Source organism: Salmo trutta, chromosome 15, assembly GCF_901001165.1.
Source record: "Salmo trutta chromosome 15, fSalTru1.1, whole genome shotgun sequence".
Lineage (NCBI taxonomy): Eukaryota > Metazoa > Chordata > Actinopteri > Salmoniformes > Salmonidae > Salmo > Salmo trutta.
Window position 1 is genome coordinate 49,914,945 of NC_042971.1, and position 13,247 is coordinate 49,928,191.

A 13,247-nucleotide genomic window follows, 5' to 3' on the forward strand; every position below is an offset into this window, starting at 1 on the left:
ACAGTCTATGATTAGGGTGGCTGGAGTCTTTGACATTTTTTAGGGCCTGGTATATAGGTCCTGGATGTCAGGAAGCTTGGCCCCGGTGATGTACTGGGCCATACGCACTAGTGCCTTTACAAATATATATATTTTACCTTTATTTAACTAGGCAAGTCAGTTAAGAACAAATTCTTAATTTCAATGACGGCCTAGGAACAGTGGGTTAACTGCCTTCTTCAGGGGCGGAACGACAGATTTTTACCTAGTCAGCTCAGGGATTCGATCTTGCAACCTTTCGGTTACTAGTCCAACACTCTAAACACTAGGCTACCTGCCGCCTTGCTGTCGGAGGCCAAGCAGTTGCCATACCAGGCAGTGATGCAACCCGTCAGGATGCTCTCGATGGTGCAGCTGTAAGACCTTTTGAGGATCTGAGGACCCATTCCAAATCTTTTCAGTCTCCTGAGGGGGAATAGGTTTTGTTGTGCCCTCTTCATGACTGTCTTGGTGTGCTTGGACCATGTTAGTTTGTTGGTGATGTGGACGCCAAGGAACTTGAAGCTCTCAACCTGCTCCCCTACAACCCTACCGATGAGAATGGGGGCATGCTTGGGCCTCCTTTTCCTGTAGTCCATAATTATCTCCTTTGTCTTGATGACGTTTGTGGGAGAGGATGTTGTCTTGCACCACACGGCCAGGTCTCTGACCTCCTCCCTATAGGCTGTCTCATCATTGTCGGTGATCAGGCTTACCAATGTTGTGTCATCAGCAAACTTAATGATGGTGTTGCAGTCGTGCCTGGCCATGCAGTCATGAGTGAACAGGGACTGCAGGAGGGGACTGAGCACACGTGTTGAGGATCAGCGTGGCTGATGTGTTGTTACCTACCCTTACCAACCGAGGGCGGCCCGTCAGGAAGTCCAGGATCCAGTTGCAGAGAGAGGTGTTTAGTCCCAGGCCCCTTAGCTTAGTGATGAGCTTTGAGGGCACTATGGTGTTGAACGCTGAGCTGTAGTCAATGGATAGTATTCTCACATAGGTGTTCCTTTTGTCCAAGTGTGAAAGGGCAGTGTGGAGTGCAATAGAGATTGCATCATCTGTGGATCTGTTGGTGCGGAATGCAAATTGGAGTGGGTCTAGGGTTTCTGGGATAATGGTGTTGATTTGAGCCATGACTAGCCTTTCAATGCATTTCATGGCTACAGACATGAGTGCTACAGGTCTATAGTCATTTAGGCAGGCTACCTTAGTGTTCTTGGGCACAGGGCGTATGCTGGTATGCTTGAAACATGTTGGTATTACAGACTCAGACAGGGAGAGGTTGAAAATGTCAATGAAGACACTTTCTAGTCAGCACATGCTCGGACTAGACCTCCTGGTAATCCGTCTGGCCCTGCAGCCTTTTAAATGTTGACCTGTTTAAAGGTCTTATTCACATCAGCTGCGGAGAGCTGTCTCGTCTGTGCTTCCCTTTGTAGTCTGTAGAATTTTGCAGGCTTTGATGGTGTAGTGCGATTCAAACTTAGTCCTGTATTGACGCTTTGCCTGTTTGATGGTTCGTCGGAGGGAATAGCGGGATTTCTTATAAGCTTCCAGGTTACAGTCCCGCTCCTTGAAAGCAGCAGCTCTACCCTTAAGCTCAGTGCGAATGTTGCCTGTAATCCATGGCTTCTGGTTGGGGTATGTGCGTACAGTCACTGTGGGGACGACGTCCTCGATGCACTTATTGATAAAGCCAGTGACTGATGTGGTGTACTCCTCAATGACATCAGAAGAATCCCGGAACATATTCCAGTCCGTGCCAGCAAAACAGTCCTGTAGCTTAGCATCTGCTTCATCTGACCACTTTTTTACAGACCGAGTCACTGGTGCTTCCTGCCTTAATTTTTGCTTGTAAGCAGGAATCAGGAGGATATAATTATGGTCAGATTTGCCAAATGGAGGGTGAGGGAGAGCTTGTTATGCATCTCTGTGTGTGAAGTAAAGGTGGTCAAGAATTTTTTTCCCTGTGGTTGCATATTTAACATGCTGATAGAAATGAGGTAAAACTAATTTAAGTTTCCCTGCATTAAAGTCCCCAGGCACTAGGAGCGCAGCCTCTGGATGAGCATTTTCCTGTTTGCTTATGGCGGTATACAGCTCATTGAGTGCAGTTTTAGTGCCAGCATCAGTCTGTGGTGGTATGTTGTCGGGGAAATTCAGTACTGAGAGAGATTTGGTCATTTCTTCAAACAATCATCTTTATTTAATATCGATTAATTATTGCAATAAGGAGGCTGGTCGACCCCCCCGCCCTTGAGTGTTGGACCGAGTAACCTAACCTATACACAAGGACTATATATATAGCTGATACTAACAATGCTCAGTCATGATTGATTTAACCCCCCTCATGTAGACCCAGGAGCATCATACGCCACTCTGGGTTCATCCTGTTGTTATCTGCACGTGGGTTGTTGTCTTAACACCACCCTGGCTTAGTTTCCCAGATGCAAGGATGATTTTGAGACAATGAGGGATTGTTCTACTCCTAAGCTATCTCTAGTAAAGCACATCCTTGTCATAGGCATCGTAAGGATAGGACCAAGGCGCAGCAGGTAAAGTGCTCATACTTCATTTATTTGATGAAAACACTTAAACAAAATAAACAAACGATGAAAAACAGTTCCATAAGGCATCCAGGCTATACAGAAAATAACCACCCAAAAAAACACAAGTTAAACAACATCAACTAAATATGGCCTCCAATTAGAGACAACTACAACCAGCTGCCTCTAATTGGAGGTCATGCCCAAAAACCAACATAGAAATAGAAAAATAGAATTTAACCATAGATATAGAAAACATAGAACAAAACTCAAAAACACCAAAACACACAAAACAAACATCCCTGCCACGCCCTGACCATACTATAATGACAAATAACCCCTTTTACTGGTCAGGATGTGACAATCCTTGTCTATGTAATGCTGACTTTAACCCATTCGTCAGCTCAAGCCATCTCCAGTGACCATACACCCAGATTAGCTGCAGGGAACTAGAGTGGAGACCATAAAAACACAGACACTAGTAGGACAGAAATGTCTTACTATTAGTTACATATGAATTGTTAACCATTAATATCAAATAAATCAGGTAAATATGTAATTTTCCATCACAATGTAGACAGCTATGAAAAATACAAATGAAAACTCTCTAGGTAGATAGTGTGGTCTACAGCTTGTCGTGAGATACTCTACCTCAGGCGAGCAAAACCTCGAGACTTCCTTAGATATCGTGCACCAGCTGTAAATGCATATGTCCCCGTCCCGTGTCTTACCAGAGGCTGCTGTTCTGTCCTGCCGATAGAGTGTATAACCCGCCAGCTATATGTTCTTAATGTCGTTGTTCAGCCATGAGTCAGTGAAACATAAGATATTACAGTTTTTAATACCTCGTTGGTAGGATAAACGTGCTTTCAGTTTGTCCCATTTATTTTCCAGCGATTGAACGTTAGCTAGCAGGACGGAGGGCAAGGGCAGATTAGCCACTCGTCGCCTGATCCTCACAAGGCACCCTGATCTCTTTCTGCAAAATCTCAGTTTCCTTCTCCAGCGAATAACGGGGATCTGGGTCTGGTCGGTCGTCTGTATTATATCCCTTCCGTCCGACTCATTGAAGAAGAACTCTTCATCCAGTTTGAGGTGAGTAATCGCAGTTCTGATGTCCAGAAGCTCTTTTCGGTCATAAGAGACTAGGAGCAAAATTATGTACAAAACAAGTTACGAACAAAGCAAAAAAAAAATTAAATAGCCTGGTTGGTTAAGAGCAGATAAGACGGCAGCCTTCCCCTCCGGCGCCGTCACAATTTTGAAAATAAATAAATAAATAATAATGAAAAAATACAAATAAAGGTGCGTGGCCAAGCAATCATAGGTGAGCAGAGAGTACAGGAGGGGCTGAGCATGCCCCCGTGATGAGGATCAGTGTGGTGGAGGTGTTGTTGCCTACCTTCACAACTTGGGGTCGGCCTGACAGGATGTCCAGGACACAGTTGCACAGGGCGGGGTTCAGACCCAGGTCCCTGAGCTTGGTGATGAGCTTGGAGTGCACTATGGTGTTGAAGGCTGAGCTGTAGTCGATGAACAGCATTTTTACATAGGTATTTCTCTTGTCCAGGTGGGATAGGGCAGTGCAATGGCTACTGCGCCCGTGGATCTCTTGTGTGTCAGGTAAGGTGGAGGTGATATGGTCCTTAACTAGCCTCTCAAAGCACTTCATGATGACAGCTACAGGGCGATAGTCATTTATTTCAGTTACCTTCTCTTTCCTGGGTAGAGGAACAATTGTGTATATCTTGAAGCAAGTGGGGACAACAGACTGGGATATGGAGAGATTGAATTTGTCCGTAAACACTCCAGCCAGCTGGTCTGCACATGTTTACGGACATATTGGCAGGGTTACATATATCAAGGAACCACCTGGAATTGTACCTTCGAGGGATGACTCTACCCCTGTAAATGATTTCCAATTTCCACTATTTATTACCTGGCCTTGCAGCATTGATGTCCATAGACTACCTATACTTGAGTTCACATTTTAGCAGAGGGCTCATTGTGCACTGAGTAGGCCTCAATAGAGAGTAGTCTGAAGGTGAGAAATGAAAGAGCACACAGGTAGACCTGGCCAGACTCACATCACCTCTTCCTCCTGGGGAATAGTGAGGCATGCTTGCCAATGAACACAAACCAACTCTCTGGTCACAGCTCTAGACTGGCCCATGGTCTCATTAGCCTGCGCCATCTGCCATTTACCAACAGTTCAGAGTAGAGGTCACTAAAATGTGCTGATGCAGGTAAAACTATATATATTTTAGTGAAATCCATAAGTGCTACATTTGAATATGCAAATATCATGGGATGATCCTTGAAATATTCTTTAATTGTTTACATTTTTGTTTACAGGCCAACTCTGTTTGTAACAATGTGAATGATGTTCAAATTATGTTCTGAAGGAGATTCATCTTCTGTCATATGTTAGAATAATATTAATTAAGAACTTCTTGCATTAGGCTATGTGCACATCTACGGATTACACATTTAATAGCCTAGTAGCCAATTTCCAGTTTAAGCTGCATGCCATAATAAACTGCAATGGTCAAGTGCACTCACACATACATAGATGGGTGTGGCAGCAATGGGTTCAGATTCCATTTCACCCATTCAAACCTCTAAACTGCGCAATCTCTAGCCTACTGTAGTTCACCAGTGCGCGATTTTGCTGGACTACATTATTCGTGAGTTGGGACACAGAGTATCCTACTAAGAAGATATTTTGGTGAACTTTTAAGAGGATTGGATAAAATGACCTCAATCTGCTTTTAACTATATTTATCCACCTGGAAAAGTAGATAACTTGCCCACGAACATGGCAAAGGCATACAATCTGTATGTAGGAATGGTAACAGGTAAGAGGCACCATTCTGTGATTAAGTTGAACAACTCTTCAGCCTCACTTTATTTACACCAGCATTTCCCAAACTTGGTCCTGGGGACCCCAATGGGTGCACGTTTTGGTATTTGACCTAGTACTACACAGCTGATTCAAATAATCAAAGCTTGATGATAGTTGATTATTTGAATCAGCTGTGTAGTGCTCAGGCAAAAAACGAAACGTGCACCACTTGGGGTCCTGGGAACCAAGTTGGGAAACGCTGATTTACTCACTGTATCTAAATAGAATTGCCTATAGACTGGTTATTAACTGAAATAGTACTGTTCGATTAACAAATAACATTGTATTTCATTTTATATGAATATATTTCATGTATTATTAACATGTTCTTTCTTAACTTTACTAGTTTTCCTTTATTCAAAATATTCGGTACGTATTATAGGCCTACTGTAATGCTAAAATTGGATAGGAGGCCTGTGTGGGCTTACAGTTCCATTGCAATTGGGTATCTGGCTCAGGTCTCTGTTGGCCTCTTTTCACCAGAAGAGACAATACAAACCATTTATATGATATTTATTTGTGCAACTCAGTGAAGTAGAAAGTTGTATGGTTTTTATAACAAAAGATATGCCAGCAAAGATGAATGGACTTTTAATGGATACTCAGGAAAAAAAGGTGTAGATTCACACGCAGAGTGCGGCAGGAATCATGGTTACAGTCAGGCAATGGTCAAACACAGGTAGGCAGTCAAAAACAAACAATACCTCACATCCATACAAACAGAAAGAACTGAACTAAATAGGGAGCTGATGAGACCAGGTGAGAAACGAACACAGGTGAAATCAATGAACAAAAATGAAAGACAGGGCTACGTTCCAGTACACAAAGAAACAGATCACAAGGTTGACAAAGAAAAGAAAAGCAGAACCTTACAGGACTGCCCAATTTTGAAATTATTTCCCCTGTCTAGCTACTTTGATTAATCTATCTGTGCTTTAAAGGAGTCTGCAACACTGATTTTAGATACTGGAGTGTAGTGTACTGTTAACTTAATACTCCTATGTACCTGCCTATACTGTGATTGACAGCAGCAATTAGCATGCTGGTGTGTCAGATGATCAGCAAATGATCCACCACCCCATAACACACTCTCTATTTACAAATAGAGTTCCCCAAAGCACATGCCAAGATTACCCAAACCAATAGAATAGACTATTAATAACCACATCTGTTGTTTTTATAGATCACTTATCCCATTCACCACATTCATATCATGGCTGGGTGTTGTTTTGAATATTATGAAAAACTGACAGTGTTGTTGGATTGAATGCAAAGACTATCTTTATAAAGGTTATCATGGTGTTGGAAAATCACAGACACCCAAAGCCTGAGCTAGGAGGTATTACTGTCAAATTGTCAATCACATTAAGCTCCATAATCTATTGCCCTGCTCTGTGCTTTTCCTTTCAGATTCTAACACCAATGTTGGTGGAATTGTAAGGATTTGACTTGATGTTTGTGCATTGTGTGACCAGCTCTGTTTGTTTTCTGGTCGTAGCTTTGGCCCTGTGTAAATACTCTCTGGCTGAATGGAATACAACTGAGCAGCCAGCGAACAACACTGTGTCCCTCCATCACCAAGGCAACACAAACAACTTCAAAGGTAGATTGTTTTCCCCAGAGAAACATAAACTTATGGAGGGATAATCATGCCATAAAAGTTTGTTTGAAGTTTTTTATCATCTGACATGCACGTGTTATCATTTTTGAGTCATTTTTACTTTAGAATTAGCCAGGTTTAGAAGAAACCTGTTGGATTAGAAAAGTAATGTGTTTGTGACGTTTGTAAAAAGTCCTTCAAAAACATTCTTATACTATTCTTATATGTATTCGTGCTCTGTTGTTAAATTGAAGGCCATGCTTCAGGAGTACGTCATTCACAGTCATTCATTCAAACAGTTGGAATATCAAATGCTTTCCAATCCCCACCTGGCCCTGAAGTAACAGGAGGTGGTGTCACCTACCAGCCCCAAATGAGACCATAGTGCACATTAAAGCCTTCTTGCCACCAGTGACCATGCAGTCATTACCTCCCCTGTGAGTGTTATTGTGAAATGTACCACCAGCTTGTTATGTGCCCTGGGTTAGGTTCCTCTGATGCGATTTAGACCTTCCCTTTATGGACGGCAGGCTGACATCATGTGTCAGTTGAAGCAAACTTAGTTGGGGCCTCCACTGTTCAGGAGTTGTCAGTTGCTGTTTGATGATAACCCTCACACCTAAAAGGGCTAATCAACTACTGATCATACTATTGTATTTACCCACATGGAGAAGAAGAGTGATGCAGTGATGTGCATTTTATTACGGTGAAGTAGTTCCTGGTTCCCTCTGCCATATACCTCTTATGTTCTGTTGATCAAACAGCAGCAGCATTTCCCAGCTGCTCACTTATCCCGGTGAAGTATAGTGTGATCACTGGCTGCACATACAGCTACTTAACTAAATACCTACATCAATTTACACCTGTTGTTAGTTTGTAACCAGTTCGGCTACTATTCAATATGGGTCATTTTAATTTTAAAGGCATGCTCTAATGTTTCACACTACAATTGGGGCTTTCTCCCTCTCCCTCTCTGGAACTAAGCCTCATTATTATTTTACCGGCCCAAGTTTGCCATGACTCACTGGATGGGAAAAGAGGAGTATGTAATAAAACTCTAGGTATCCCTTCTCTTTACCAACAGTGGCCAAATCGATTATGTTTGAATGTTACGTTTGTGTATTTCTACACAACAACCAAATTTGGCTGAGAAGATTGTCTTTTACTCAGTTTTCTTTTACTTTGACAGTATTTCATTACATATAATTGACACATTATTATCCTCAACCACACCAGTCCTGTCCTCGTGGTGACAGTTCAGTTCCTGGTCCTTCCTCAGATCATATTGCCAGGAGCTTATTTATATGACAGGTGATACTGGCCACCCTGAGTCGGATTACTAAGGGAAAACCGGAGCTTCTCACTTCAAACTCATATCTTATTCTACATCACCTTTGCAATGCAATCTTCTTATCAGAAGGATTGGCAAAATAGTTACTCTATAATCCCCCTTTCCCTCATATTTTTCTATTTGCACTCTCCATAGACTCAATAGAAACTGCAACTCAAGCCAAAAAGAGCGGCCATTTCACCAAATGTCCAAAGGAGTTAAGGCAATACTGTATCCATGGGTCGTGTCGCTTTGTAAAGGAACAGAATACTCCTTCATGCAGGTAAATCATCTCACCCGACCCGACCCTTACTGTGGTCCCCAATCCTTTATCTGTATATATCCATGGCAGAAGGTCTCAAGCCAAGGACATGCTGCATACTCAACAATCTCTGCAGTGAAAATGTATTAAAAACCTGCTTTATGTGTCTATTTTGATAATTGTAGCAGAATTATTACGCATCATTATTACAAGTATGAAGTTCAAGTTCCTAATAGAAGTAAAACACTTTTAAAAAACGTTGTAAGACAAATCACTTGTTGACCCTAATGATTGTACTAACCTTGTTCACTGTGACCCCCAGATTATACTTAAATCAAAACAACAAGGCAGATAAATGATTGGTTTAACATGGTCTTACTGCATTTCATCAAGCCACACAAGCATCATAGAATCACAATCAGCAAGACAAGCTCATTTGGGACAGCTAGTTTTGGAACAGCTAGAATAGCAGATCTGATAGCTCAGCATCTGCTTGTTAACTCATAGCCCATGTACTTCAAGTTACTTCTTTGTTTTTCTTTTGGCAACAAGAGATAGAACCAATAAACAAACTTGTTGTGCATATTTTTATTACAGTGGGTGTATGGTATGTTTGCTCTGTTTTAGATGTGAGAGAGGGTACATTGGGTCCAGGTGTGAGTATGTTGATCTGGCCTCGCGTCTAGGTGACAAGAGGCAGATCATCGTAGTCTGTGTGATAGCAGCGTTGGTCTTCCTCATACTGCTCATCACATTCATCTGCATCTGTGCACAGTGAGTAAAATACACATTCTTAAAGCATCAAACAGCCAGATTACTTTATGTTGTAACCTTCGATGTGTGTGTGTGTGTGTTTGTATTTGTGTGTGTTTGTGTGTTTGTGAGAGTGAGAGGTGGACATACAGACTCATCACCTCACAGCCGGTCATACTAACCCTGGGATGAGGAATATATGTGTGTCCCGTGAATGGAAAAGTAATAATGTAACGCTTGTGGCCATGTTACCTTTGGTTTTCATCGGGTTGTATGAACTGTATCTGCCCTGCTCTCCCCTCTCATTTTTACCCAAAACCAAGACAGAGTGCTAAGCGTCAGTTTAACAAAAGAGTCTTCTGTGCTCAAAAATACATTAGATGCCTAACCTCTGTGATACTGGGAAAATGTATTGGTGAATAACTCAAGTGAGATTCAACACCAATGATACCATACTTACATTAAAATCACAAATCTACTTTCTAATGTTCTTTTTGTGTCTCAGTCGACATAAACTTTGCAGACGGAAGAGGAAAAGGAAAGAGGAGATGAGGAATGGAACAGAGAAGCTCAATATGATTATGATGATAAACACCAATGGAATGCATGTAGCTTCATCAGATTCAGTGGAAACCTCAGACACCAATGCAGTATGACTAGGTATGTACTGTATGTATGTACAGAGGTATTTGACATTTTTCTGACTTATGGCCTTTGACATTGTGTCAATACACACAGCATCACTGCCTGTTCTAACTACAGTGGTATTGTAAGAGACAATGGGAAAACAGACTAGTCCTCTTTTTTTGCTGTTGGAAGGTGATATTCCTCAGTTGGATCAACTCAGCATCCCATTATTATTCAGCTCATCTGAAGAGAGGCCCTGAATGGGAGTAAAACCTAGTGCTTGGCACTGCCTAAGCCCATCTTTGAACACATTGATATATTCAGTGAGGGAAAAAAGTATTTGATCCCCTGCTGATTTTGTACGTTTGCCCACTGACAAAGAAATGATCAGTCTATAATTTTAATGGTAGGTTTATTTGAACAGTGAGAGACAGAATAACAACAAAAAATCCAGAAAAACGCATGTAAAAAATGTTATAAATTGATTTGCATTTTAATGAGGGAAATACAAATGCAAAACATGACTTAGTACTTTCTGGCTCCCAGGTGTCTTTTATACAGCTAACGAGCTGAGATTAGGAGCACACTCTTAAAGGGAGTGCTCCTAATCTCAGCTTGTTACATGTATAAAAGACACCTGTCCACAGAAGCAATCAATCAATCAGATTCCAAACTCTCCAACATGGCCAAGACCAAAGAGCTCTCCAAGGATGTCAAGGACAAGATTGTAGACCTACACAAGGCTGGAATGGGCTACAAGACCATCGCCAAGCAGCTTGGTGAGAAGGTGACAACAGTTGGTGCAATTATTCGCAAATGGAAGAAACACAAAATAACTGTCAATCTCCCTCGGCCTGGGGCTCCATGCAAGATCTCACCTCGTGGAGTTGCCATGATCATGAGAACGGTGAGGAATCAGCCCAGAACTACACGGGAGGATCTTGTCAATGATTTCAAGGCAGCTGGGACCATAGTCACCAAGAAAACAATTGGTAACACACTACGCCATGAAGGACTGAAATCCTGCAGCGCCCGCAAGGTCCCCCTGCTCAAGAAAGCACATATACATGCCCGTCTGAAGTTTGCCAATGAACATCTGAATGATTCAGAGGACAAATGGGTGAAAGTGTTGTGGTCAGATGAGACCAAAATGAAGCTCTTTGGCATCAACTCAACTCACCGTGTTTGGAGGAGGAGGAATGCTGCCTGTGACCCCAAGAACACCATCCCCACCGTCAAACATGGAGGTGGAAACATTATGCTTTGGGGGTATTTTTCTGCTAAGGGACAGGACAACTTCACCGCATCAAAGGGACGATGGACGGGGCCATGTACCATCATATCTTGGGTGAGAACCTCCTTCCCTCAGCCAGGACATTGAAAATGGGTCGTGGATGGGTATTCCAGCATGACAATGACCCAAAACACACGGCTAAGACAACAAAGGAGTGGCTCAAGAAGAAGCACATTAAGGTCCTGGAGTGGCCTAGCCAGTCTCCAGACCTTAATCCCATAGAAAATCTGTGGAGGGAGCTGAAGGTTCGAGTTGCCAAACGTCAGCCTCAACCTTAATGACTTGGAGAAGATCTGCAAAGAGGAGAGGGACAAAATCCCTCCTGAGATGTGTGCAAACCTGGTGGCCAACTACAAGAAACGTCTGACCTCTGTGATTGCCAACAAGGGTTTTGCCACCAATTACTAAGTCATGTTTTGCAGAGGGGTCAAATACTTATTTCCCTCATTAAAATGCAAATCAATTTATAACATTTTTGATGTGTTTTCTGGATTTTTTTGTTGTTATTCTGTCTCTCTCTGTTCAAATAAACCTACCATTAAAATTATAGACTGATCATTTCTTTGTCAGTGGGCAAACGTACAAAATCAGCAGGGGATCAAATACTTTTTTCCCTCACTGTATCAGACAGCCTATATAGCCCATTTTCTGTGTTGGCCAGGCTGGTTGCATGGTGTCTTACTGTCTGAATTTGGCTGTAACCGTCAGATCAAAGCAGAGGTGCCGCAGGTCCCTCAATGTGCCTGCCTGGCTTTCTCTAAAAAAAAGGGATCATGAAAACAGACAGACCTAACAAGACTCAAGGCATTGTGATGGATGTGGCACTGTTACGGTAGTGTTCAGAGGCTGGATATGACCTGGATGTGCGATCATTTTAAACATGGGCTATCTCCCTTTAACTGCTTATTTGGTGGCTATACAAAAGCTGCTCTGTAATTGTGTGGTAAAAACATATTTCATTTGTATAGTAACAGCCGTTGCTTCTATATTCCAGCGGCGGGGACTATAAATGGTATTCTCCTGCCGGACGGGATGAGGGCCTTGGTTGTAAGTGCCTGTTGGGAAGAGAGAGAGTGCTCTAACAGCACTGCGGATGTATACTCTTCAGCTGCTTCTCACTGCCAACCACAGTCTGGACTGTTCTGTGCAGAAATGTAGGAGAACACAAGAAAGACTGGACCAGCTCCTGGGAACTCATACAACCTTTATGGTCAACATGTAGCTGGATCAATAGAACAGCAACAACTCTGTGCATTTGGAAAATGTGATAATGTGATAAGGTTTTTCTCAAAGACTCATTTGTGTAAGCAAAATATACAAGGTCATCAAATCACAATAAGTTCAAGTAAAACCATAATTTAGAGGATATTTTGATGGACTCTGGGCTCTGAAGGAGTAGGCCTTTTTATGAACTGTCGTGTAATGTAACCTACTCTTATTTGGGCCTGGATTTAATGATTAACATGTATTCAAGCTAACAGTCCAGGTATGTTTACTCCTGGATGAGGACTCATGCCATGTAGGCCCCTATGTGGGACAGATTATACTAGGTCTAATACTGGTAAATGATGTAACATACTATTCGTACACTTGAAAAGGTGTGATTTATCAAACAATCCTACCAGCGTCATACGCACACCGGTAGGAGATAAAAATTGATAAATACCAATTGTTCTAATCCTCAGTGCTTGTGCATAACCTTGGCTATTTGCGTTTCGAAACGCCTCTAATTAACCATATATGTTCAAAATCAGATCTTTAAAACCCGTGGGGAATATACAACGCAGTAATGATATACAACAGTACAACCCCAAAAAATGTTTTCCTCAAGACTGAATTAGAGGGGCTAGTTTCAGAGATTGAGTACAACCAAAGTCGTGGCAGTTACGTGGAGTGGAACAGGGAAACC

At 42.2% G+C, this 13,247-nt stretch overlaps 1 protein-coding gene across 1 annotated transcript; it reads left to right on the plus strand.

Annotated features, from left to right (window-relative positions):
* Nucleotides 1–5,217: 5,217 nt before the first annotated feature.
* LOC115149253 (probetacellulin-like) lies at nucleotides 5,218–13,016 on the plus strand. The gene is made up of 6 exons (XM_029691932.1): nucleotides 5,218–5,425; nucleotides 6,971–7,075; nucleotides 8,559–8,685; nucleotides 9,292–9,438; nucleotides 9,923–10,077; nucleotides 12,333–13,016. Exons 1-5 carry the CDS (start codon nucleotides 5,386–5,388, stop codon nucleotides 10,071–10,073), a joined length of 570 nt encoding a protein of 189 aa, XP_029547792.1. The 5' UTR covers nucleotides 5,218–5,385; the 3' UTR covers nucleotides 10,074–10,077; nucleotides 12,333–13,016.
* Nucleotides 13,017–13,247: the final 231 nt, after the last annotated feature.

Coding starts and splice junctions, on each gene's coding strand:
- LOC115149253 (XM_029691932.1), top strand. CDS start 5,386: ATGGCAAAGGCATACAATCTGTATGTAGGAATGGTAACAG. Junction 7,076..8,558: donor CAACACAAACAACTTCAAAG/GTAGATTGTTTT, acceptor CACTCTCCATAG/ACTCAATAGAAACTGCAACT. Junction 8,686..9,291: donor CAGAATACTCCTTCATGCAG/GTAAATCATCTC, acceptor GCTCTGTTTTAG/ATGTGAGAGAGGGTACATTG.